General features: G+C 37.8%; 1 protein-coding gene across 1 annotated transcript in view; it reads right to left on the reverse strand.

The window, feature by feature from the left end:
• Positions 1-9,895: 9,895 nt before the first annotated feature.
• The window catches only part of nek7 (NIMA-related kinase 7), a 72,247-nt gene continuing 54,665 nt past the window's right edge, over positions 9,896-27,477 (reverse strand). The window contains exons 8-10 of the mRNA XM_088348828.1: positions 21,723-21,817; positions 15,409-15,522; positions 9,896-12,513 (exon numbers count right to left, since the gene is read on the reverse strand). Of these exons, the coding sequence (XP_088204954.1) occupies positions 12,403-12,513; positions 15,409-15,522; positions 21,723-21,817 (320 nt within the window). The 3' untranslated portion in view covers positions 9,896-12,402. The remainder of the gene's footprint in view (positions 12,514-15,408; positions 15,523-21,722; positions 21,818-27,477) is intronic.

Consider the following 27,477-nt stretch of genomic DNA (forward strand, 5'->3'; position numbering starts at 1 on the left):
TAACTAGAGCCTTAAACTTCATTAGTTCCCTGATGACTTCTATATGATCCAATGTCGACCTAAACGCCTAAAAATGACAGCCTGTTACTAATTCTCAGTTTAAATTCACCTGCTTTGTGATGAGGTTGGGGTTCAGTGAAAGGAGACGCAGGAAAACAGAAGGACAAAGAACACAAGAAGTAGTTCTGGGATACTGTTGTGGAAAAGATCAAAGCAGCAATGGGATAAAGGATTTCTCAACATTTGCAAATCTCCCAGAGCACTGTGCGAGCAATAATATCAAAATGGAGAAAGGATAAAACCACCTTAAACCTACAAAGACCTGGCTGTCCCTTTAAACCCGTGTTTTTCAACCAGTGTGCCGTGAGACCTTGTCTAGTGTGCCGCTGGAATTTGCCCAATTTTATCTTTCCAAAAAATTAGGTCATTATTCAGTATTTTTGCTATGTTCAGACGATCAACTGTAATAGTCATCCATATCAGTAGGTGGCAGTAGATTTTTATATACGTTTTATACACTATCTGCTCATAAGGTAGCACACACATTAAAAATTAATAACCTAATTTTTTAACAAAGCGGTTTAAGATTGCACTGTGGAAACAAAAATAAAGCACATCATTATTTTTATTTTAAGTATTATTCTCTTCTTTTTATATACCATTTTTCTGCTTATGAGGTAGTACTGTGAAATATTTGACATAACTTCATTTTCAAACATTTTCAACAGACGGTGTGCCTCGGAACTTTTTTATAAATGAAAGTGTACCTTGGTTCAAAAAGGGTTGAAAAACACTGCTTTAAACTTCAGCTCAAAAAGGAGAAAACTAATCAGAGAAGCAACCAAGGCACTCATCATCACATTGGATGACCTGCAAGCATACACAGCTGAGGTGGGATGATCTGTGCATAAGACAACTATTATTCGTACTCTGCAAAAATCTGCCCTTTATAGAAGAGTTGCTTCTATAAAGCAAAGAGGCTTTTTTTGAGAGAATACCATAAAAAGCCCCGTTGGGCATTTGCAATAAGCCACATGGGAGACACACATAACATGTGGAACTAGGTGCTCTGGTCAGATGAGACCAAAATTGAACTTTTGGGGCTGAATGCAAAGTGTTACGTTTGGCATTAGACCAACACTGCACATCATTCTGAAAACGCCATCTTCACTGTTAAACATGGTGGAGGGAACATCATTCTTTTGGGCTGCTTTTCTTCAAGAGGGACTGGAAAAATTGTTGATGGGAAGATGGATGGAGCCAAAAATGAGGCAATTCTGGAAGATGTAGAGTCTGCAAAAGACCTGGGAATGGGGCGCAGGTTCACCTTTCGACAGGACAATGACCATAAACATAAAGCAAAATTTACAATGGAATGGTTGAAAACAAATGATATAAAGGTGTTAGAAAGGCCGAGCCAAATCCAGACCTCATCCCATTTGAGTAGAGATCAATGAACTTTAAAGTAACTTTAAACATACCTGTCAACCTGTAGGTTTTTGCCGTACAAAGTACGTTTATTATGCATTTTAAGACGTGTACGACGTACAAGAAAATCTGGACGGAAAAACGCAAATTTGTCAAAGATGGGTATTATCCGGTACACAGCGACTATAACGAAAGGGCAAATCAATCAAGTCAAATGAGCCTCTATCTCTGTATCGTTTTCTTCCGTTGCAAACGAAGCGAGCAGTTTGATGCTACTGTGCGCATGCGTCTGCCGCCGGGGGCTTTCCTATCATGCATCATTCCGTGGTAGTTGTGTAGTAAAAGGAAGTCAGTTTCTTTTTAGAGAACCGGCTTTTTCGGCTCAACTCATTAAAGAGAGCCGGCTCTCAAACGGCTTACTTGCTTTATTGCACCATATTACCAATTATGATGTTGTATAAAGAAGTTAAGAAAAAAAATGAAAATGAAAAAAGACAGGTTTGTGGTTATCCCTTTAATCAATATATTACCAACAATAATTTAATGCAGAAAATGAATTCATAATTTGAATGAGAAAGTTCTACTTAATTATATTTGCATGTATTTTTGCCTTCTACAGTGAACATCCAAGCTACTTAAGTTTTGAACTTTTTTTTTATAATAAACCTCATTCATGTCGAGCAATTCAGTATCTCACAACAAAATGTGAATCAACAATATAGATGATATAACGAAACACATGTACAATATAACATGTTCAACTACATAAATAAACACGTTTGAAAAAAAAATATGGTGGAAGATTATTTTGTATTTTGTAAGGGAAATTACGAATGTAAGGGCATGGAGCCTTGGAGGTTGACAGGTATGCACAAAAAGACTTGTGTGGCTGTGATCTCAGCAAAAGGAAGTTGGACAAAGAATCAACACAAAGGGGGCCAATACATTTGCAAAGCCTACCATTTATTTTTCCAATTTGTTACCGTAATAGAAAATGTTGAAAACATTTGGCTTCTTTTCACGACTGTGTCTCACATTTTGTTACACTTAGAAAATATTTTACCCTTTTTTTCTTTAAGTTTGAAGCCAGAAATATGGCTATATGTCAACATTTTGCAAGGTGCCTTATTCTGCAAAAAAATACATCTTTTTAAATCATTCAGCCTCAACTAGATAATATTTTAAATGACAAATGCAAATATATTCTCATTTCCATATCTTTGTGCAATTCACCATTATTTAAACACTAAAGCTTAACAGATGAAAAAAGTGCAGTGAAGATTTTTACCACAAGATGGACATAGGGCTACACGGTTGCAAGATGAACTGTTTGGATAACAATGAAACGCCAGTCAACCTTTTTAAATCCAGTTAACATACTGCATTCATGTTTCCTTGCTTTGAGGCAGGTGGGGGAAGGACTAAGGGAGCCGGGTCAGCTCACAGTGCAAGCATTCATTTCAGATATTTACTTGTGTTTGTTTTTACTGTGGTCAGGGCTCCATGGGAGCATTTCCCGCCGCAATGAAACTGAACAGTCCCTGTGGAGTTCATTATGGCGAAAGACTCAATGCCCACCTCGCCGCACCCCTTGCCAACCGGGATTCACAGGACCTGGAGACTGGGTGATGGTGTAGCTGGAGAGGGGAGGTGTTACTCCAGGGGAAGCAGAGCATCATAACCGCTTTGCTAATGACTTCAAACACGAGAAAAACACAAGAGAAATTAGCGCAATGGCTCAGATGAAGAAGTTTGCTTGTAGAGAGCAAATGTCAGTTTTTTGTTGTTCACAAAAAAAGTACAGAAAACAAAGCGAAAAATGTGTCTATTCCTGAGCCTTCATCAAATGTAACCGCACGGGAAACCGCACACGAGCAAGATGGAGTCGGTAAAAGGATGGAGCAGGGAAATAATTGCCTGTTCGGCGTTTCAGATCCGCGCTTGGTAATACGGTGTCGTATTCGGAGCTGTATCCCAGAGCAAGCCGGTTTGACATGAACTTTAGAATCGCACTATCCTGGAGGCCTCCGCGCGAGCGCGCATGATCAAACTCCTAACTCCAAGATTTAGCGCGTCTGCTCATTCGGGATTGAACTCGAGAGTTTGAAATCAAGTGAGCAGATGTCTAGGTGCCTTTTAAGCAAACATTACCTCTGGAGATGAGTGGAAGCATGTCGACGTACTTCACCTTAAGGCTAGTACACAGGGATCTGACAGGGATGTTTTCATACGGTAACGCCTGCCCTTTTCTACTTTTTATCATTTAACAGGCTTTTTTACGCTTGTCAAGTAACTCAATGGGATTAACATAAAAAGCAATTTCCTGTCTGGTGGAGAAGTGTTCCAAGTATCTTCAACTTGGATCAAATCCTCAGTGGCCTCCGGGAGGCATCGGTACAAGTTGAGGGCAACAATGAATAAGTGAAGAAATTAAGTGCAGGAGTGTAAATTTGCAGTCAGTCTTTATAACCACACAGTGGTGGGCTGTGAGGGACTGCAAGGCCTTCTCTGCTGGCCTAAATATATCTGAATCATGTGATGTTAAATTTATTTTTTACTTCAATACAGAGACCAGTGTTCATTTTACATCTGAAACGTGATGGGTCGCATGCTCATAAATCTATGGGTCCCAACAGAGATCTATGGGTCCCGAAAATTTAGTGTTATCGAGGTTGAAATTGTAAATCGGTGACAAATATATAATATAAATCTATATATTCATTCAGTTTTAATCATCAAATTATGAATTCATTTTCTGCATCAAATTATTGTTGGTAATATACCGACCAGCTCAGTAGCCTAGATGGTAGTGTGCCCGCTTTGAGACTGGGAGGTCGCTGGTTCGCGCCTCGACCGAGACATACCTAATTGGTATAATGGCGGCGCCCTCTGGCTGCGGCTGCATCGACTCGCTACAACGGGTCAGGTGTATCGACATTTCGTTCTGTGTACATTGTTACAAAGAATGACAATACAAAGGAAATTATTAATAATTATTATTATTATTAATGGGATAACCACAAACCAGGTCTTTTTTTCATTTTCTCCTTTTATACTTTTTTCTAAACTTCTTTATACAACATAATTCGTAATATCAATCATCAAAGCAAGTGAGCCGTTTGAGAGCCGGCTCTCTTTAATGAGTTGAGCCAAAAAAGCCGGTTCTCTAAAAAAAGACGGACTTCCTTTCACTACACAACTCGAACGCGTTTGACTTGATTGATTTGCCGTTTTGTGATAGTCGGTGTATAACGGATGGTACCCATAATTAAGTTTTCGTTTTTCCGTACAGATTTTCTTGTACGTCGTACACGTCTTAAAATGCAATATACAGCTCCCGTGTTATTTTCGATTGTTCTCGATTGTTCTCAGCTCAGGGATGCTGCTGGAAATGTGAATTTCCCTTCGGGGATGAACAAAGTATCTATCTATCTATCTATCTATCTATATACGTACTTTGTACGGCAAAAACGTACAGGTTGACAGGTATGAATTTCTCCGCTGATTTTTTGTGCCGGGATTAATGCCGTTATCACTTTCTGCATCATGTTCCGACTTATTACTGACACTGAAGAAATTACCAATTTTGTGTTGATTTTCACCAAATACTGTTTTTTCGGAGGCAGACTTAACCTTCGTTTGACAACAAGCAACACAACAATGACGTCATCTCGAAACAACGAGATCTCGTTGGCCGAGATCGGCATGCAGGGGAAAACACGAACCGCGAGACCAAAACAACAATGGAGGATCTGGCTGACGAAAAGTTTGGAGTGCGGTAAATCTTTGTTAAAAAAAAAAAGTAATAAGCTAATAATGACAATTTTGGGGCAAAAGAGTTGCTTTCCGGGGACGCACTTTGATTTGAGACTACGCGTCCCCAGCAAAAATGATGCGTCTAGGAAGCATGGGACGCGGGCAAACGAGAACACTGAGAGACCCTTGGCTTCTTCAGGTTTCGGTTATCGCTGGATCACTCCTTTACAGATTTAGAATTGAAATGTATTTATTGTCGCATCGTTCATTGCGGTCAGACGGAGCACACAGTAAGTTCCTGCAAGGGGCTTGTCATGTGTGCGCGTATTGGGTGGACGTGACTGCTTGCAAACGAGACTGTGATAGGCTGGTGTATGCTGCCTGTCAAACAGCCAGCGTGGGCATGAGCAGTCTACATCTCCAAATCAAAACAAACTGTGAAAGATAGCAGCCACGCGCTTATAGCAGCTCGTTACATTGAAAATAAATTCAGAAATTAAATTGGACTCTTAAATACGTCAGAAGAACCCAGAGAAAGGCTACTCCGTAGATTGATATTCGGTCCAGGAATCAATGGAGACAACCTCAGGAGAGAAGGTAATAGCAAGGCTGAAAGTCCAGCCTACTGCTATGGCTAAGCTAACAAACCTCACAAGCTACCCAGGGGGACCTGTATTTCAGCAATGCCAGAGCCATTAAACATAAAATAAATGACCTGGAGCTACAACTCGTGGGAAACCATTACATTCGGGACACTTTTATTTTAATCAGGCAAAGACTTTGCTCAAATAAGAAAACCTGATGCTTGTGTGCGCTAGCCAGCCGCTCTCTAAATTGCTTTCTTACTCAGTGAGAAGAAGCCCTCCAATTTTGTTTCGCTTTTGTACAGGCCCGAAGTGGGCCCCTTTTTCAGCCCGGGAATTTTCTACCCAAAGCCGGACCACTTAGCTATGGAAGAGGAATTGGAATGTATGGAACAGCCGTGAGCTCTTTTGATGCATCATCATTGGGAAGACATTCAGGTAGATATTGATAAGTTAACAGGCAAGACTTTACAATTTTAATTCAAAGGAAAATTATATCAAGATTTTGATATAGATGAAAACATATTTACCTATGTACATTATCAGTCATTCAAAATCAAAATTGCCTTTCCAACAGATTGCTAGGATTTACACTGGTCTCTTGTGAAGTAGCTTAACTACACACATTTGAAGTACACTACTTAAATGTCCAAATCCTCCTAAGCAAAGCACTGGGCTCCCTTCACTTTGTTTATGCCAACCTTATTGTCTATAGACATGAGAATTTCCTTTTCAGTGTAAATGAGCATGAAGGACTCCAAAAGTTCCTGAGACAGTCAGCTTCCGAGCCTAGTTTTCAGACATTTTAAAGCAGAGAAGCTTTACTCACATGCAACCTGAGTACAGGCAAGGCTCAAAAGGAACTTATATGCCAGCCCAATGACATGGTAGGCATCCGTGAGGAAGTTATAATGCGAGAGGACCAGTTTTTTTCTTCGTTTTCATCAAACCACCCTCCCCTCCCCTTATTATTTTTCTATCACTTTTTTACTTTTTCTAATTCTTTCCTGCTTTTCCTTCCTTTTTCTCATTTTAAGATAAGATAGTAATTTATTCATCCCACAATGGGGAAATTTATTTTGTTACAGCAGTAAGACAGTGAATAATGAATAACAGCTAGAATATGAACAGTATAAACAAGTATGCAGAAATATTAAAAAAATAAAATACACAAAAAACAGAATATTTTCAATAGCAGGTGTGCAAAATAGTTAAAGTGGCCAGTACAGTAATGTGCAAATTTTCTTTGTATTTATTTGAGTCTTCTAGCCTTTTACTTTTTTCCCTTTATCATTGTTTATTCTTTTTCCTATTTTTTTTGCCTTTTTTCATTTGTTGTTTCTATTTTCATTGTTTTTTTATTTCTTCTTTTTTTTTTTTTTTTTAGCTTTATTTGTCCTCCAGAAGTAATTGTGTGCATAAAGTTATGTAATAATTTTTAATATATGGATAGAAGCAACAAAAACAATCTGAAGAGGCTTTTGGGGGATGGAATAATTGTACTTTTTAGTGAGCTGAGCCGTAAGAGTCGCTTCTTGGAAAAAGACGGAATTTCCATCACTGCGAGCTTGAGTGTGAGCAGCTAGCCGGTGAAGGCATTTAGCTGCTAAATTCTGCAAACACATAGCACAGCACACAACCGGAGACACACATGACAGGTAAAAAGTGCAAGATGAGTGAAATGAATGAGAACAGTCCTTGTTTTAACGTGTTTATTTTCGTTTCCCTGGCTTTTCGTCTCAACTTAGCACATTTCTGCCCTCCATGGTACATGCCTCAAATCATTTGCGCTGTTCTGTATTCATTTTACAGCTACAGAAGAGTGGTTGTGGGACAAACCAACTTCAAATTTGGGAGGGGAAAATTTCCCCAGATGGTAAAACTCACCTCATCTGCTACAATGTTGGGGTTGCGATAAATGTGGCCAAATAACTGAATAGAGAATGAATGCAAGAGTTTAGTGCAAGTGACAGATACATGTTTAGGTTACTCTTTCCATCCAGACAGCCCAAACTCCACCTTGACATGAAATGGCCCTTAGTGAAATCTCCTTTTCCTCCCGATTAGCCACTGCAGCATTGCTTTTGTTTAAAGACAATAAAGCTTCCATTCAATCTCAATTATGTGTTGTGTGCCAATACTTGTAGATCTATAGTTGTTATTTTGTTACAGACATATACTCTCAGTTGGTAAGTTTAACCCTTTGGGGGCTTTTATGAAGGTGCAATGCGACTTTTCACTTTTTGTGGTTGGTTATGGTCCCCATTAACCTCAAAAACTGAGGGATCGCTGTACTTATTAGACATCTTCAAATAGTATGTCAGCTTCCTTTCATTAATTCTCCTTGGTTGTGCTTCCAGATAAATGAATTGACATTGGAGCATTAAACCAATCACATTTTAGCCATTAGTTGTTGCTAAGCTCTATCCGGAGGCCTTCACAAAAAAATCTGTAGGCCCTGGCCCATAAAACCAGTCTTCGAGAAAGCGGTTGGTTTAGCCATAAGATTTTGAACTGGTGTCTCGAAGCCAGCTTTGAGACGTCATCAGTCTCCCCAACTATGACTGGCTAGGGGGGAGTGATACACCAAACCAAAGAAATAAATTGTGTTTATTTCATGGCAAAAGGTCTGAAAAGACACTAAAGCAAGCAAGCCTTTCACAAGCGGAAAATGGTTTTGTCCTGCCACTTATAGCCTAGAGGCAAGATCTTAAGCCCAATCTGAATTCCGGGCTGGGGTGGCACGCTCCTCTCTCGCAGATTTTCTTATCCACACTTCATTTTTCTTTGTCTGCGTTTATACAGTATTTTTAACTTGGATTTCGTTACTAAAAACAGGCCTATTGTGCTGCACGTCCACATGGCCTTTCGCCTTCCCCGCTGACCGCTTCAAAGACATTTCCAGGGAAACGTTAACATTTCTACCTTAACAAGAGAACAATTTTTATTTTTGCACAAAGTTAGTTTACCTCTCTACTTGATCGTGCAACCCTCAGACAATTTGGCTTCCATCAAATTTTCTTGGGCTGATAGGCCTGCATCCAGTGTGGCATTCAAACAAACCTCGTGACTAGACAATGAAGTGTTTTTTACTGATGATTGTCTCAAAAGTAAGACGTCACAGTAATAAAAATACCAAACATAAAAAGGTAAGAGTAAGGTTTGTTTATAAGTCATTGATTTAGAACCACTTATTCCCACCCAACTCATTTATTTAAAGAAAGTTAAACGATTAAAATATGCATTCTGTGCAAAATGTTCAGACAAGAAAAACTGATTTTGAATCAGGTTTAATGCATTTTTTAAATAAAAACTTCACTTGGAGCATTTCAATAACTTGCCACAATTAAATAGTAGCAATAAAAGAATATTCAGCAAGAGCTTTGGGGAATGCAAATTCAACTCATAAAATTATACTGTTGATTTCCTGGTTTTGTATACAGTGATCCCTCTTTTATCGATGGGGGTTAGGTTTCAAAATCAACCCGAGAAAGGCGAAATCAATGAAGCAAAAACTCTTGTTTTTAAACAATTTAATACTCTACAATGCCTAGTATTCAAAGAACAACATATTTTTGCAGGCCACAGCATTTGTATAAAAAATAAACATACTGCATACTGTAATTATCAATTTATTTATGGCCAATAACTACTATCTTTGGAGCTGTGTAGTCAATCCAAAACAAAACTCAGCAAATCTGTGAAGTAGCAAAATCGTGAAAAGTAAAATGCTGTTTAGCGAAGGATCACTGTGCATAGTCATTTTAATTATGTATGTGAGAATAACCTTTTTTAAATGTCTTTCATTTGGTCTCTCGACAGAAAACAGTGACAATGAGCTTTCAGAGATTGTTTTAAATGCAATTACTTGGTAATAATTCTTTGCTTGTACAGAAAAATAAAGGCCAAAAAGTCATATAAGAATTGTTATTAATGTTACACAGCCCTCTAGTGTCTTTATATACTGTAATACAATGCAATACTACGACTAGTACTATTTATAATAATAATGCAATCATTTTAGGTTGCTCTAAAACCAATAAAACAATATAATTTATTTTATTTATTTGTGTACGCAAAGTATGTGTCTGTGCACGCACATTCATTTCAAATTATACACTCAAATAGTCAGGAGAAATGTTGGAGCTTTATTGCATGAGGCTAAAATACATGGCATTGAACACGAGATGAAACCATAACGACCACTAGCCGAACCATAAATAACGCCAATAGAAGCTATTATTTTTCTTCTGGGAAAACTCCTCGACTCCCCAACGAAACAACTTACGGAAGATGGCCTTTGGAAAATGTAACCGAGTCAAGGTAAAATGATGGGACACAGTAGAGCCCTGTGATACTTTGCAGTGTGCAGCGAGAAGGATTTCACCCTAGTAAGAAGCGCTATAATCCTCTGCACTATGTATGTTTAACAAGCCCCTTGTGAGGACTTAACAACGACCTAGATCTCACTGTGCACAAACAAAACATGAAGCCCAACTTCAGGCAAAGTGATGTTCATGTTTAAAATCAACCATGTTGAAGGTAACAACCACAAAGGTGTAGATAATTTCAAAGATTTAAAATATCCATAAAGAATATCTTTAAGAGTGTAAAAATGATTGAGGATAAATATTCTGTTGGTTGTAATGAGAACGATGGCATGGTGCTTTCACTGTAAACCTAAATGTTATGGTAACGTTTGCATTGAGGTGCATTTTGTTTCTAAAGGAGTCACTTTTTGCTTGTTATCCAAGAGATCTAACTTATTCTTAGAGTAAACCTTCAATTGCAATTACAAAACAATACAAATTTTTGGTAGGCAGCAGTTAGTACAAATATTTAACAAAAAAAAAATCTAACTATAAAAACGGTTCAAATGGTGTAGGAGCGCGGCAAGTTATGAATAAAGTACGATGGCAGCAAAACATTCTGTGGTACAGCTAAATTGTTTTTTATATTTTAATCTGTCAGGCTTTGTATACTGGAAGTCTGAATATGTAAAGTAAACAAGAGTACCTGCAACCAATACAGTCAGGGGGGGCTTTACCAATATTGCTAAAAACAGGAGCAATCATCATTATACAATATATATTCCAATATGACTTTGCAATGCTATAATTAATACAATATTGTGGGTAGGTTAATAGGCACACACAAAAAACGTTTTTGTGATACATGTCGCATGCCATCATAGTGGATTAGAGTCTCTGAGTTTTTCACAATGCTGTCTGAATGCTGAAGTGGCAGAAAAAATATTTTAATGGACATGCTGAAAGTATTTACTACAGCCTTGACTAGAGCAATGGCCAAACAGTGCTCCAACAGATCAAACCGTACTGATAAACTAGCCAACAAAGGGTAATATCGTTTTACAAACCGAATCACTTTTTTAACAGATGTGTGCCTATTAATATTGTGACGCAACGAGAAAATATTTTGGTAATTTTAATACTGTGATATCAATATATATTCATTTTCATTACATTACTATTAAAATACCCATTATGTAGCATCACTGGTCTCAGCTGTAAACCAATTCTATAATTTAAAGATCCTCTTACTAGAGAATCTGGCTGAGTGTACAGGTACAAGGGCAAGACTTCAGGTAAACATTTACAAACATGGTGGACCAGATAGTCCATTGACATTGCAGGTTGTTGGACAAAACAAAATGCATTGACAAATAAAAGATAAAGATTTCCTAACCACAGTTGTGGTTTTCCTATAGCAAGATTGAGTTGTTAGTGCAGCATGCCTGCCATATTTATGGAGTGTTTCATGGGAAGTGTTCGGGATTTGCACAGTGATACAGAAAGATTATTATTAAGTTAAAGAATGAACTGTTTTAAACAAAATACCGCGCAATAACAAAATACATTGAATTGACATGATACATGCAAGGCAAACATTTGTTTCTTTTAAAATTTTGTTCTTGCAGAAAAAAACAACAAAGAAATAAAGACAAAAAGAAAGCAAAGTTAACAAAGTCCATCAACTGTTATTTTTTCCAAGATAAACACGAGCATGTTCATTTAGGAGGAGCAGTAAACAACAAAAAGCAAAGTCGAAGTCAAGTCAAACCGAGGAACTACGTTGGGGGTAAGAACTAGTATTTTTAAAATTGCTTGACTTTAGACTGAGTTTATAGTACTGACAATAGATGCACAAACATGAGTGTTTTGTGTTTAATGTTCAAGTTGAGTTTTATTTTTAAATACTCTACATACCAACCCTTCCAGGCCCCTACCATCACTACGAAAAGTGCCACCAAATCATCTCTCTCTCAAGTATACCGTTCTTCTTATATCGTTTATCCTTTGTTAAACAGTGTAACTAAAATATGAAGTATTGTATGTAAACAATTTTGGGCCCTACATGAAAAAATACTAAAGCTACCATAATAAAAAGGGATTTGCAAATTGACTTAAAGGGTTTGCGAGTGTCTTATTTGAGCATAATATGTACGTCTCACAGGGAGAATTTTAGGCTGCCAGTCACGTTTACATCCTCCAAAAAAACATGTTGTCCTGCTTATCACAATGAGCTCTGGACTAAGTAATTGCATAGAAGCACGTCCAGCATGGAAATTGAGGAGGGATGTGTTCTACAAGCTATAGTTTGTGCAATTGCAGCCTTAGCTGCCCTGAATTACGTTCTGCATGTGTTTGGCGATGTCGTACACGTAGGTGATGTCCGGCCTCTTCTCTGGGTCGGGGTTGATGCACATGTCTACCAAATTTCTCAGCTGATGACAGGTGGTTGTTTCGGTAAAAGAAAGCAAAAACATTTGTGTTAATTTTACTGAAAAGACAATGAACTACATCCAAACGCCAACAAACTCTTCGGACTAGCTTTCTGATATGCGGCAACAAGGCCACAGGTAACTGGACTGACAGGTTCACACAGACACACACAGTGTTGCTGGCGCTCACACACAAAGCCAAGCGAAGCGGCTGATTGGAGCAGATAGATAGACGGGCTCGCAGGCGGAACAGCCACCAACATCATTAAAAAAAAAGAAGAGAATAAAGGATGCAGAGGAAAAAAAAGGGAAAAAAAACACATCTATGTGAGGTCGCTATGGTAACTGTCTGCCAACTTCACGAGTTCTATTGCGCGGCAGTGGCTCGGACGAGTTCTCGTCAGCTGCTGAGCGCGTATGTCGGCGCCAGAGTGAGAGGAAGATGTAAATTCAGACAGTCTGAGAATTAGCACAGCCGAATGGAGATTTGGGTGGGGTTTAAAAAAAAAAGATGCAGATATGTAAAATATTCATGTGCTCCTTTGCATGGCGAGTGGGGTGGGGGAAGCAGTGCAAAGTGTCAGGTGGCGGGTGGTGGGGAGGGCGAGCGCTGGTGAAGGGAGGCGGTGGAAAGCGTAGACGGAGATGGTTAAATGACACAACAAAGATGAGCAGCTGACAGTTTGCCGCCGATCCTTCAGGAGCATTGTTTACATCCAGACAGGCGCTGTAGGCACCCCCCCTCATCTCCATCTCGCCATCAGCCCGTCTCCAGCTCCATCATTCGCGCACTCTATCGCTTTGTCTGCCTATCTGCGGGATGGGGGTGACATGCGGGGCACGTTCCAGCTCTGAGCGGTGGGTGTGCAGAGTGGGAACTACTGTAACAAATAGGCACTTTTGCGATGGCTCGAGTACATAAGAAAAAAAAAAATACATGCAAAGACATGAAACACCATGCAATTAGCCTTTGTCTAACTAATGAAGTAAACACCAAAGTGTAATGAAAAGCACTGCAGGAGTTAGTGGGAAAACTTCTAACTACCCTCTGTGGACTCGTCCAAGCAGACACACAGGTAGTAAAGAGGTGATGCGGTCATTTAAATGCATGTAATGGCCACCTGCTTTTACCTTCAGGGGCTATATTATTGTTCCCAAATATGTATTTCTTAGAGTAAAAGCATCCATGAACTATTTTCACAATAGTAACAATATGACTAACAAATAGTTAAAAGGTTTTCATATAATGCGCAAGGTACATGCAACTTTTAATAGTCTAAAAAGAGAAAGCGGGACACGATATTTGCGCTAATAAGGGGATTTTATTAGCCTTTTGAAATGGCAGGCTTGTGGTTTCCTATGGCTTGTGTGAAGTGAAGCGATCATTAAGAGAAGCCAGTAAAATGACTGAGACGGTTGGAATCAAACCAGGGTGTGAAGCATAACATCTAAAAAAAAAACATTGAAACAATTTGGACAATGTATCAAATAACAAAACAAAAAAGCAGGTAAATTAGAAACAAAAATGAGTAACACAACCATTAAAAAAAGACCATCAAAAAAGTATAAAAGAATAAAATAATAAAAACAAAAACAAAATACTTAAAGGTGGTTGCATCTTTTGAGGTATCCTAAAAAAGTTGAGAGTACAATAGTTTCTCTATGAAGTATGTGTTAACAATGCCAACCGGAGTTCAAAAAGCCGTTTATCATTTTTTCCCACTGCGCCAATCTGCTTTTATCTGACTTTTACCAAAACTGTTCTTGGACATAAGGTAAGAGGAAAATGGGAGTGGAGGAGGGTGGTTATCATTGTAGTTTTTTGTTAGTGAAGCAAGAAAATGGTTAAGTATGAAAAGGCCTGTTACAAATTTAGTCAAACGCCAAACCAAACCCCAAAAGATGACAAAAGAAGAGTTTATTAAAGCGCATTTAAGATATGCACATGAATGATCTGACTAAGGCTGGGATCATAGCTTTAAGTTCGGAGATGGCGGCAGAAAGTAATGCATTTTCAAATTATGGACAGCACCTTTATTGTGTTTAGTTTGTATTTGTAAATTTTGCAATTGGAGGCCAAAAGTTGTGGATTTAAACCCATCTTCCAAAAGAGGGCCCTATTTGAACATATCATACATTTAATCTTATAATATGAAATTATGACTGTAATATTTGTAAATATATACATTATTACGTAAAAAACTTTTTTGTTTTACTTCTAGGCTTTTTATAGATGCAAATATGCAGATACTTGAAAATCATTTGGATTTCTTTAAAGAAATTTCTATTTAAGATATTTAAATTGCAACCAATCTAAATTTCACTTTTAGGATTTGAGACAAATACAAAAAAAAAAATGTCCAACAAAATGTGCGCATAGCCGAGCCAGCATGCAAATGCAAAGTTCTGACAAACATACACACACCCACGTCATTAGCAATCATCTAGAATATCATCCGTAACCACAGCCTGACTGCATTACATGTATATGCACGAACGGGGGGAATTACGTTAGATAATTTAACATTTAGTAAGAGAAACTTGACACTCATGCTCATTTCGCTTCAACCCAGTCTGTAGCACAGACAGATGCTTTTGATATGCTAGAATTCGTTTTCAAAAGGTTCAAATCATGGTCTTTTGATCATAGAGTTAATGATATTACAGGAAATGCACTGCGATGCCAGTTGGATTGATTTCAGATGTGTACAAAAAAGCCAATTCAATTTAAAATCAGTGGCTTGGAACAAAAAAAAAGAAAAACAACAACTCAGTCCTATTGCATGTTGATTGTTGAAACAACACTTTCAGCTTTTTCACGAATCCAGACTGATGTGAAAGCAGTGTAAATCCTACCACGCCGTACTGCAAATGATATGTGACAGCAGAATTACTTACTTCCTCCGAGTAATGATCTGATGGAAGAGGCGGGTAGTCACACTGCTCTATCTTCTTACAGAGGGAGTAGAGGTTCATCTTATCTCCATAGAATGGACTCTGTAGGGCTGCCATCTGAAATGTTTAGAAATGCAAGAAGAATGTCAGGAAAAAAGAGAAGAATGTAAAACCATTTTTAAAAACACAAACTCTTTAGGGGTAAACCGATACTCCAAAATGCACACTTCAATCAGTATACACCAAATTAATGGAAACCAAATTTATGCTTTTAGATAACAATCTTCTGCTTCAACTGAAAATTTTCAATGCATTTTAAAGAAAGAAATTCCTCCCTAAGCATAATATTGTTAGCCAGAGTTGCACTTAATTTTATTTTCCTGTGATCCATTACTCAATATGTTCACAGTGTGGTGCCAATTTCCAATAACCTGCTGCACCCCAAAAAATAATAATTAACAAATAGTAATTTAATTGACTGAATAATCGATCAATCTGATGAATTGTAAACCTGCGAAGCGTAAATTATTGTGAAGCAAATTTTTAAATTATCAAAGCATAGAGTGTTGGGGATAAGTGGGCGTAGTGGGGAGTGGGAAGGCTTCTTGGCACGAAGCTTAAGGTTAGTTGTGGGCAACTTGAGTCAATGCACGACAGACAGATTTTTTGTTGCTTTTATGGAGGGATAAAACTGCCTGTTGGCGTTTCACTTGTTTTTCCATTTGATTTTTCATGATATTTACCGTTACCATAATCTCTGATCGATAGTTCATACCGGAGGATTATATTAATATTCCTTCATAAAGTTTAGTCTCCAGTGATTACGTTAGACATTGTGGACAAAACCAAATCCAAACAATTTAAATAATTACCATTCTCTTTAAGTTCATTTTAATCACACTGTGCTCCATGGGAAAGTTTCATCTGACAGAAAGACTGGATATGGAAATGAGTCATGAGGTGATTTGAAAGGACACTTTTCTTTTCTGGAGCAAGGAAAAAATATATACGCTGGAGTCCAGATGCACAAAAGCACCACCGAATGGGGGAAAACAGATGTGGATGGTAAAGACAGCAGGCTTACAGCTATGTGAAAATAGGTTGAGAATTTCTACAGCATTCTTAAAAGTGGAAAACTCTGTGGAATTTGTTTTTCTACCACATGGGCATTAAAAGGCTGCTCTCACATACAAGTATTACATATATAATACATTTCAATAGAACTATCATTTTAAGTTTTCAAATGGTAATTTAACAAAAAAGTATATATTAAACTAACAGGGGCGGACTGGTTTTAATAACATTTAATTTGATTTAAACGTTTTCAAAAGACTACTGCAGAAAACATTCCATTTCAATTTCATTATGTCTGTGATAAACTGACTTAGAAGTGAAACAAATGTTTGACAACATTTTTTTAAAATGTATAATAATAAAAAAGCTCACATATACATTTGTAGGAGCAAAATGCCATTAATAAGGGGCAATCACAGGGCCTGTGCTCCCTTGCTCAACCAATTAATAACTTTTCAGAAATAACCCAACTCATAAATATCCACCTCACAATTAACATTACATTTCTGGCCATTAGGTTGGCACAGCATTTAATACATTCTTTCCAACCTGAAATGTCATCAGTCTATTTGAGGTGAGACATTTGCTTTAAATGTCAAAGAGAGCTTCCAGTTTCACTTTTTCCAATCACTCTTAATTGCTGTGAAAATATATAAAAATTGCAGAAGACAACAATGGAGAAAAAATATCTTTCTGGGGATGCTTATTGATTTGTTGCACGAAACATGCTGACTACTTGCTGTAAAATTTCATTTCAATGACACCGGAAAAAAACATTTTCTCTCTCCGGGTGTCTGCCTTTTGATTCACTGTAACAGATCGCACGTTGGTGAGGGCTGGTGAATGTTTACCCAAAATATGCTCTTCAAAGGAAGGAAGACAAAAAGAGAGGAAGACTGAAACGGAATAATGTGGTGGGGTGGGGGTGGGTGTTCAGGCTTGGGAGAATCTGCAAGCACTAGATACTCGGAGGCAAAGGGTTAAACAAGACCCCAACGTATTTTCATGCATCTTCTACTTTTGACAGATGAAAAATGTCAACTGTCCTGTTTTTATTTGGGAGTTTTTGCACTATTCATCTGCTTCATTAGTGTCTGCTGCTCCTCGCCCCTGACAGCTGCTGGGCCCTGCGCTCACGCACACCAGCATAGAGATGCGTGCCACACAAACGCATACTCATTTTTTTCTGTCATTGCAACGGGTTCGATGATTGACTCACTGTCTGACCTCTGAGGCCCTGGTGTGTGCACGTGTGTGAGGTTAGTGTGCACACACACCAAAGAGAGCGAGGTGCAAAAGGAGTGCATGGTTCATTGATATTCGAGAAAAATTCAATGCGGACGCATGCCTGCTGTCTAAAGGGGTGTGAGCCGTCGGGAGCAGAACATGCAGCCACACAAAGAGAAACGGGTTCTTGTCTTTTTTTTGAGCAGGTCAGATTGTCACTCTACTCTTAATCAACAAATGATTTCTGTTATTTTCTCATTCTTTTAGTTCTTTTGACCAGTAGTTCTTAACTCGTGTGACGTCAGGACCAGTCTAATTACAAGATGAGGCCCAAATCTACCCCCCAAAAATCTCTGTTTCTTTCCAACTGTTAATAATCGCCAAGTCAAAATTAGTTTATCATAATAGTCTGCCATGATTTGATTCATGCTATGCCTTATTCCCCTTTTTTTCCTTCGGTTTTGTCAATTCAAAATCAAACATTTGAATTTTGAATTCATTGTAACCTTGTATTTGATGATCAGTGGACAATTTTTAAACACGTCAATCAATCAATCAATGAATTTCGCTAAAGTAAACCCAAAGTAAACAGAAAGGTCAAGAAAGGCTTGCCAAAAAATGAAAAGAAAAATGTTGCGGTTTGGTCACTCTGACTCTCTATGGTTTGTATTTTTAATTGTACTTTGTAGCACTTGTTTTGGTTGAACTATATAATAAGAAATCGAGTGGTCAAATCATACACACTGTCCCTTTAATGATAAATTATCTGCTTTTTAATAAAATCAAAACACTCCACTTCAGTGGATTTGTTTTGATATGATAAAATCTATATCTCGTATATCTGCATTTGGCCACCCTTAACATGTGTAAACAAACATGACCAATCTATTCCTTGTGGGGTGAAATGGTGGCTGTCAACATTTGTCAGCATTTGCACAGCATCATCGCCATTTTGTGTTATGAAGTGTAATAGACCCACAGTTAGTTTTTTTAGCATTATTTGGTCAAGGCTAAGGCCCGCGACCCACGGCGACCTACTCATGGGTTGCGACCTACCAGTTGAAAAACATTGATTTAGACTTCAAGCTTGTTCAGCCATTCGTGCAAGCAGTTCACATTAATCTAGTTTACACACTTCGTACTATACTTGCACGATTAACCGAAATCAAATCGTCATCGCAATGTGACGTCGTGCAATAGTGTAACCGCAAACCACTGCATTTTTCCCAAGGATTCATAGTTCCACTTACACAGTTCATTGATTGACTGAGTGTTTGGCCATCGAGAATTGTCACATATCGGGGTTTAACATCGCTGCCCAATCAGAAGCAGGTTTTAATGGCACCAATCAATAAAGGCGAGGCAAAGTTTGCAAAACGTGTGTGCATGACTTTGATCCACCTATCTACCTTGGTCGATAGATAGATCAACGACTTTGATAGGCTGGAATAAGCTGCGGTAGCCTAACAGCACGTATACAAAATAGCCAGCAAAACAAATGCCACAGTATGTAGCTTTGCCATCTCGTTACATTGAAAATAATTTCATTAATTAAATCAAATTCCAAGGAAAGTAAGAAAGGCGCAAAGAAAAGCGGGTGCTGCCTGGATTTTTATCGCGTCAGGGAATTGACCCGAGACGGCGTCGAATGGCTAAGCTAACAGCTAGGGTAACAACTCCTAAGCCACCACTGTCGAACGTGGCCAGTCACAAACGCCAAATCCATTACCAATAAAGCAGACAACTTGGAGCTACTACTCGTGGATAACCGCTATATCTGTGTCTCTTGTATTTTAATAATCACAAAGACATTGCAGAAGTTGCGGGGACACGACTCTAGCGTGTAGCTTGCCAGGCCTCTTAATCGTTTATTTACACAGAAGGCAAATACCCTCTCATTTCGTTGCCCTTTTGTATAATGACAAGAAAGACCATTTGTTCAACTGCAATAATGTTTTTATTTGTACATCTCCAGTTGATTTTTTGTAACTCTCTGTTTCTAAGTACGTTATCTCAAATTATGTTTGCATTTCACTAGGTTTTATTTTCTTGCCGGAAAAAAAAAACTAGCATAGAAAATTAACTTTTCTTTGGAAATCGAAAATTTGGATCGAAATTGCGATTTTGGTCTGAAAAATCGCAATTAGGTTTTTTTTCCAAAATCGTGCAGCCCTAGAATATATTTTCCTTTTATCAAATGTTATTAATGATACATGTTTACTTTGTTTGGTGTGGGCTATTTTAAGTGTGCAAAGTTTATCTTTTATAGTCTGCAAATGTTCGTGGTTTTTTAAGAGTTTATTTTTTCCTTTTTCAAATCTTAGAGGTTGACTTTGTTTGGTTATGATGACATGTCCAAATAAATAATTGAAATGTTATTTTGTGCTGTGTATTTATTTGGAAAATTGTGTAGACTGGACCACTATTTTAATGAGCTTGAAGTGCTATCTATTGCAATTCACAGGTAGGTAGGTACTGTACTTATATCGATTGAGGAATCGATTGAGTACTGACAAAAAAAACCCAACTAAAACAGAAAATGTGCTTAAAAAAACGTATCAAAAATCGCATCGAAATTGCAATACTGGTCTGAAAAAACACAATTAGTTTTTTTTCCTAAATCGTGCAGCCCTACTTCATATAATCTTCAAGTAACATCATTTAGGTGCTTGTTCATTTGCTGCTTCCTCGCACTTTCACATTCTTGTGGGCACCACAAAGTTTTTCCAAGAAAAAATCCTGACTTTTTTATGTTCACTTTGGTCCTTCGCCTTTCTTTATCACATATTCATCAAGGAACAAAGTCAGGGTGTCTGAGGACAATCATTAAATATACACCTCCTCCCGGTCGAGCCGTGATTCCCCAATACATTGATACATTCATAAAAAAAGAAACTGCAGGAGACAGAGGAGACTTATTGTTTCCACGTTTCAGGGTGTGTACATTTTTAAGTTATTGTCAATCTCAGGGAAATGACAACAAATAAAATGGAGTTAGGGGTTACATGCTTCCAAAAAAGGAATTTTCTTCAACTATTTCTCATTCGTTGGTGCCACATTCAACTTTGGTTTTGTAGTAAAGAAACTAAATCTGCTGGCACAATCGTAACTTTTACCGCCATTTGATGACGTGAGAGGTCAAATGCTGTTACCAATGCAGATGTGCATAGCTGTGCGGCACAAATGCAGAGTCAAAGGACGTAATGAGGTTGGACACAAGACGAAAGGGATCAAACTTAGTGTAAGATGAAGATCGACGCTGATACAATGACCAGGTATTGACATACCTTTGTAGTTTACCAAACCCACAAGCAGGATTAATGAAGGGAGATAAGGTGGTCAATTATCAAACAAAAAAAACAGGTACTCTCAATTCAAATGGAACTGGTGTACATATAAGCAGACACATACATATGCACAAACCACCACAACTCTCAGCCCCTGCCATGTTCAGAGTGAATTCAATGAGCACCAATGGGATTCTGCTTGGATGTCTGTGAATTCCTTATGCCTGAAAGTCAATTGAGGAAAAGGGGGACAGAGAATCGAAAAAAAAAGGCAATAGATAAGAACGGCTAAGAAAGCTGGAGAGAGTTTCCATGCATTGTGGGTGCACTCTGGGCCGAAACAGTTTGGACAGCAAGTGTCTGTACTTCAAAAAGAAGTGCATGGTGTGCTGGGCAGGGCTTGGGTAACTGTTAAGCAATAAAATATGTACCTCTAACCGTGCCTATTATGGCCAACCTTGACCTGGTGGACCTGGTCTTCTTTGCACTCATACTTCTTTTCCTTTTTGTCGCGCAGAAATTCTAGCTATAATTATTTTAATAAAAGATGATATCTGACAATATTTGATGTGTCTGTGTACATACCCAACAGAAGCATGTGATGCATAGTTTGTCCAGTTTGATTAATTTAATCAATGCTGAGACTCTCGATTAGGTTCAGTAGAAAATTGTGGTATTGCTTAGGGGAAAAGCCCTAGTGATACATAGTCCATTTTAGATTTACTTCACCTCGTAGAGCAGGCATCCTAGCGACCAGATGTCCGATTTGAAGTTGTATCCGTTTTCATGTATTCTCTCCGGTGACATGTAGTATGGAGTACCCACTAGATGGAAGTGAGAAAAGAGAAATGGAAGAACAGTGATTATTACCTATTACATTTCTAATCGCAGTTTATATACTTTGCAACGTACACTCACGTGGCTAAAGAAAGCTGACAAGGAATTTAGATGGCTTTTCAACCGTGACAAGTTCAGTGGTTTGAACACTGATTAATTGTAATATGAATGCAAGTAAGGCAAACGACAGGGATTTATTTAAGTTTAGTGCACCTATCAATTATAAGAGGGCTCAAGTAAGATGATATTTAAAGGTTGCAATTAAACGCGCTACCCATGCAATAAACTCCATGCAATTGTTAAAGCACAACAAAATTATAAGTGCATGCGCGGCAGGAAAACACACACTAATCGGTTTTGATTAGTGGGCTCAGTAATGATATAAAATGGCAGCTATTCAACTCCCCCAGGAGCATTGATGGGGCCTTTTAAGGAAGCCTGTTTATGGTCCTGGTTTGGAAATACAAGAATTGCAAACTACCGAGGTGACTGGCAACTTTCCAGAGAATCAGCCCTCCATCCAAACTGGCTCCCAACAGCAACCGCATATTTACATCATGTCTATGAGATGCTGTAGCTCGCTTTATAGATTGGCTGCTTTCTTTGCAACGTTTGAGAAGCTGCTTTTTGAATTTCAAATCTGTTTGCCGGGATTTCCCACGTAAAAGTCAACCAAGCACATCCGGCAGGAGTTTTACATTAGAGTAATCACATATGGTTGGCCATTTTACTAACATGTACCCATTCCACATCTCTACTGCAAATGTGGAAACCTGAGAGAATGCACATTAAGCCAGCAAAGGCTTTGTTCTTTAACTAGCTTTTTTCACAGAATTGGGTAGCAAAGTAAAAACCCCAAGTCATCATTCCACTATTAAACATATACAACTTTTTTGCCCCAAATAGCACGGTTGATTTTGAATGCAAAGAAACTCTTTTTTCTATGTTAGAACACGGTTTGGTAAATTATTTTCTGTATTTTAGAGATCCAAAAGTGGTTCTTAAGTCCCTTTTAGTATTGTTTTAGAAAGGTTGCAAAAGCTGGTTGTGAAAAATGCACGTGCACAATTGAAAAGTATCAAGTACATGACATTTACTTAACAGTTTAAGTGCTGGCCGAAGTGAAAGGATTCCTCTATAATGTTCTTGGCTCTGTTGCCAGCAATGTCTTCCAGACTGTAATATGTTTTCCATTTTTTATTCAGGTACACATATACCTTTTTTCTTACAAGATCAGATTTTTCTTTGAAGGAAGTATTGTTTTGTTTGTGTGCCACATATGATTCTATTTTATAGTATTGTATTTATTTGTATCTATTTTTCAGTTCAAAGGCTTCCGAGAAATTGGCAGATAAGAGCTATAAAAAATAATAAAACTCGTTTAGTCCTTTATTTCTCATTTTACTATTTGAAAGAAGTGAAAAGATGATTGAGTAGCACAGGAAACTTACAACTCGAATGTACTTGTTTGCCTGTTAAAATGTTCTCTTTTTAAAGTTACTGACAGGGCCACGACCAAATAGTACTTACTGGTAATTTATTTGATGTGGGTTGGTTGGTTGGATCCCTTAACCAGTTGTGGGGGCACCATTTCCTGTGGTGTGTTTTGGGGAAGTACAGCCTGGTGGCACCCATCCCTCTCCAGGTAAACATATGTTTCCACCCGGTCTTAAAACCAGGGACCTGTCGCATGTTAGGTAAATGTGCTAACCACTGCACTACCGATGTACAGGACATGTAATTTTTCTTTGAGGTAAGTACCTTCCTGCTTCAGTTGATGTTTTTTTTCTAGCATATCTTTAATAATTTTAATGTTTTAATAAGCGTTGAACAAGTTCAGCTTGTAGCCAAATTTTGCATTAGGCCCTTGATCCATTTGCCCTTGACACTACTGCTCTAGGCTATTCTGTCCTGTGAAAAATCAGGAGAAGTAGAGAATGTCTCTATGGAAGAATAACGATGAAAGCCAATTGTGAAACTCAATAGTTTATTAATGTGTTTAGTCAATGCATTGAATGCAATACAGTTCCAAGCAGTGGCTTCTCCTTCTACTGGTAACCATAGAAACCAGTACTATCTTCATCTGGGGGAGCAAACGCCTACCCCAAAATCGGCCTGGAGAGGGATGGGCGCCACGGGCCTGCACTTCCCCGAGAGACTATAAAGGAATTGGGGATTTGTGAACAGATTCAAGAACTTTATTCACACATGATATTAGTCAATATCTGAAATCTTCTATTTACCTTTTTTTTCTTTTTTGAAGAGAAGATATAACTGAGGTGATAAAACACTTTTTAGAATAATCAAGTGATACCTGTCATTAGAAAAACAACCCGCAGAAGCAGTAAGAGAGCCGACTTGAAGGATAAACAGGAGGCTCTAATTGGTCATAAGGCTGGTTTTCTAGCTCAGGTGCACTTGTGTGTGGTCTCAGGATACCGTTGGAACAAGCTCCCCAAACATTCCTTATTAGCTGATTAAAAGAAAAAAAAATTCAACTTCTAGTATGCTAATAGTAGCATAAAAAGAAAACTGTGCTGGGTCGAAGCTGCTTCAGAATACTAAATTAAGAGCACATTAGTTATTTATTCAAATAAATTGAGAGCCATGTTGAGATTGATTTCTAACTGTACGACAAACTATAACAGTTAAAAAAAAGTTGACATGAAATGCCAAAAGCAGTGTTTGTACACTTTTAAAATGGCTAAATCAAGCACCTTTCAAGCCAATTTTTCCAGTAATTTCAAAGTAAGAAATACAGTGCCGATCAAAATAACTTATTTTTTGTTGTTGGCTTTGATGACTCAAATAAAGTCGCTATCTCACTATGTGCTGTTTTGTTTTAGACTAATTTTAATGATATTAAATTCTCCGGAGCAAACTGCATTCAATCTTTCAACCTTCGAGAATGGTGATCTTTTGCTTTTTCTTTTTATTTATTTTAATTTGTATTTTTTGCACATCAGAAGATCTGTGTCTAAATTGGTTTAAATCCATCTATGCATCTATCTACCCTGGTCATATCCCTCGAGAGGGATGACCAACAGCAAGACAAACACACACAAAAACAAAGAAAATTAATAAAAAGGGGAAAAGTAGCAGGGCCCGATAGCTTTCACTGGTTTACCCCTGCCGCATCATACAGGTGCCCTGTCCATCCCTTAGAACACGTCTAAACATCCCACTATCCTTTTACAACACCTCTCCACTCATTCCATCACCAACAAACACCTCTCCGCTCATTCTTATCACCAACAATATATGGTTTGAATACAGTTGTAATTTTTTTTTTAATCATTTATTTATAGCACTGAAGATTTTAAATCTTCATTTATATTTTATTGTTTTGCATTCAGGGATTTTGTGTTGTTCATCTTTAAACCTGCTGAGTGTGTAAACAACTAAAATTGTATAGTATTTTACAAAAATAATGTAGATCTGTGATGATTTATTCTATATTTCATGTGTTTTGTGGGGAAACCCTGCAAAACATATGACAATACTAATTACTAAATAATTTGGTGCATAATGTTTTATTATTATTGATAATATATCACTTAAAAAAATCTGAGGAGCCTTTTGGTAGCCAAAAGAGCCAGCTGTTCTCAGTGCACTGAGCCGAAAGAACAGCTTCTCGAAAAGAGGCAGAATTCTCATGACAAGTCTGATATGCATCGGCTCGCTACAACGGGTCAGGTGTATCGACATTTCGTTCTGTGTACATTGTTACAAAGAATGACAATACAAAGGAAATTATTATTATTATTATTATATTGGTCACCTAATGACTAAAATGGCTGCGCCCTGTTTGGCTGCGGCTGCATTGGCTCGCTACAGTTTAACTGTACGTGTCAGTTGTATCCACATTTCGTTCTGTGTGCATTGTTACAAAGAATGACAATAAAAGTAAATTCTATTCTATTCTATATACTTGTTCTCTTGCATGCAGCTGTAGTGGGGGAATAATGCTTGACCTGACAACTCAATAACAAAGACTGGAGCCACCATTGGCGTAATTTTTCATTTAAAATAGTAAGCTATCAAGCCAGACTGTCATGAATCACGACAATGGAAATAATTTCAAGCATTTTCAAGCACTAAGCCCAAAATTAAAGATTTTACTGACGTCGAAAACACAACATTGAAATTCAAGCATTGTTCAAGGATTTCAAGCATCCGTACGAACACTGTAAAGGTATTCAACTTTAATACCAAGTCCAACTTCAGAGTTGCACAATATTGTCAAATTATTTCCAACATTAGCAAGAGTGGTTGTGGAATTAGTATTAGTAGTATAAGTATGGGCTAACCATCTGCAGCCTTTCTTCTCAAATGTGGAATCATTTGTCATAAAACACTGAATTTAGCATTCAAGCAAAAGGGTTTTATCGATTTTTCGCAGTTGATACAACTGGAATAAGTGTTTGGAAGTAGCAACAGAAAATATAAATCCTGGCAGTGTTACAAGCCAAGCAAAGAATTTGTGTGTGTGTGTGTGTGTGTGTGTGCGAGCATGCATGTATACTCGTGTATTTGTGTACGCTATTTTATCCTTTTTGACAGTCATTAGTCAACTGTGAATGTCAGAAAATGTTTTATTGTGTACATGTGGACTAAACTTTAAAGCCTTGGATTAACAAAGAAAAACGAGCGGTTGGTTGGGTTCTACGGATGCGTGAGAGACAACTGCGGCCACAGAGAGCCGCACGTTCATAGATACAGTAAAGAAGCTGAGCCACATTACTGGCAATAGTGGCAAGATAAAAACAAAATAAAATCCACACTTTTAAAACAGAATTTTGACCACAGTGTTTGTTTTTCTTTACTGAGGGCCCACTGTTTTTAATATATAAATTCCAGGCACAAGGTCAGCAAATGTGATGTAAATTTAAGTACAATTACATTATAAAAACATTTATGAAATTATAAGAGGAAAGTAAAGTGAAAGAACAAAAAATTAAAATGTTAACATTTTTAAAACGTATGGAGAGTCTTAGAACCAATGACCCTAGTGGCCGACTTCGATTGGGAGTGTATTCCAATCATGTCCAGCGTACCATATAAAAGCTGCATCATCATGTTTACTAAAAAATCTGGGCCGCTCTCTTTGACCCTACAAAGTTCTTTTAAATTGGGATTTCCTTTATCAATTCAGAACCTAAATCAATCTATAGGTTTGAAAATCACTGGCTATGATTGTTGACCTGTGAATTTTTTGTTTTTTTTCATTTTTCATCCTTTTTTGTTGTTTGATATTGTCCGGTATAAGTAGTAGCCAATGAGGGGTCGGTTCTAGTCACGTGCGAACCATTGATTTTCCTACATATCCTACTGTGCCATTTATTTGATTATGGCAATACCAGCTTCTACGACTTTTGTTATAGCTTTAAAAAGGTTTTAATTGAATTCACATCAAAATCCTCTACGATATCGTCCAATATCGAGTGTTTTTGTTCACCTTTCTCTTTATATTTGACTTTGCACAGTTTGTGGCTAAATGCACTAATTTATTTTGCCCCATATATAGTTTGTTGTTATGGTTGAGCTTTAGTTTTTCTTCTTGAATATCTGTAAATTCCTCCCATCTGAGCAGTGCCAAATGGTAGAGAGGTTCACCTTAAATAATTACAAGAAGGGAGTGAGTCTT

The sequence above is a fragment of the Urocampus carinirostris genome, chromosome 12 (genome assembly GCF_059441175.1).
Source record: "Urocampus carinirostris isolate Australia breed hairy pipefish chromosome 12, RoL_Ucar_1.0, whole genome shotgun sequence".
In the NCBI taxonomy this organism is placed as follows: Eukaryota; Metazoa; Chordata; class Actinopteri; order Syngnathiformes; family Syngnathidae; genus Urocampus; species Urocampus carinirostris.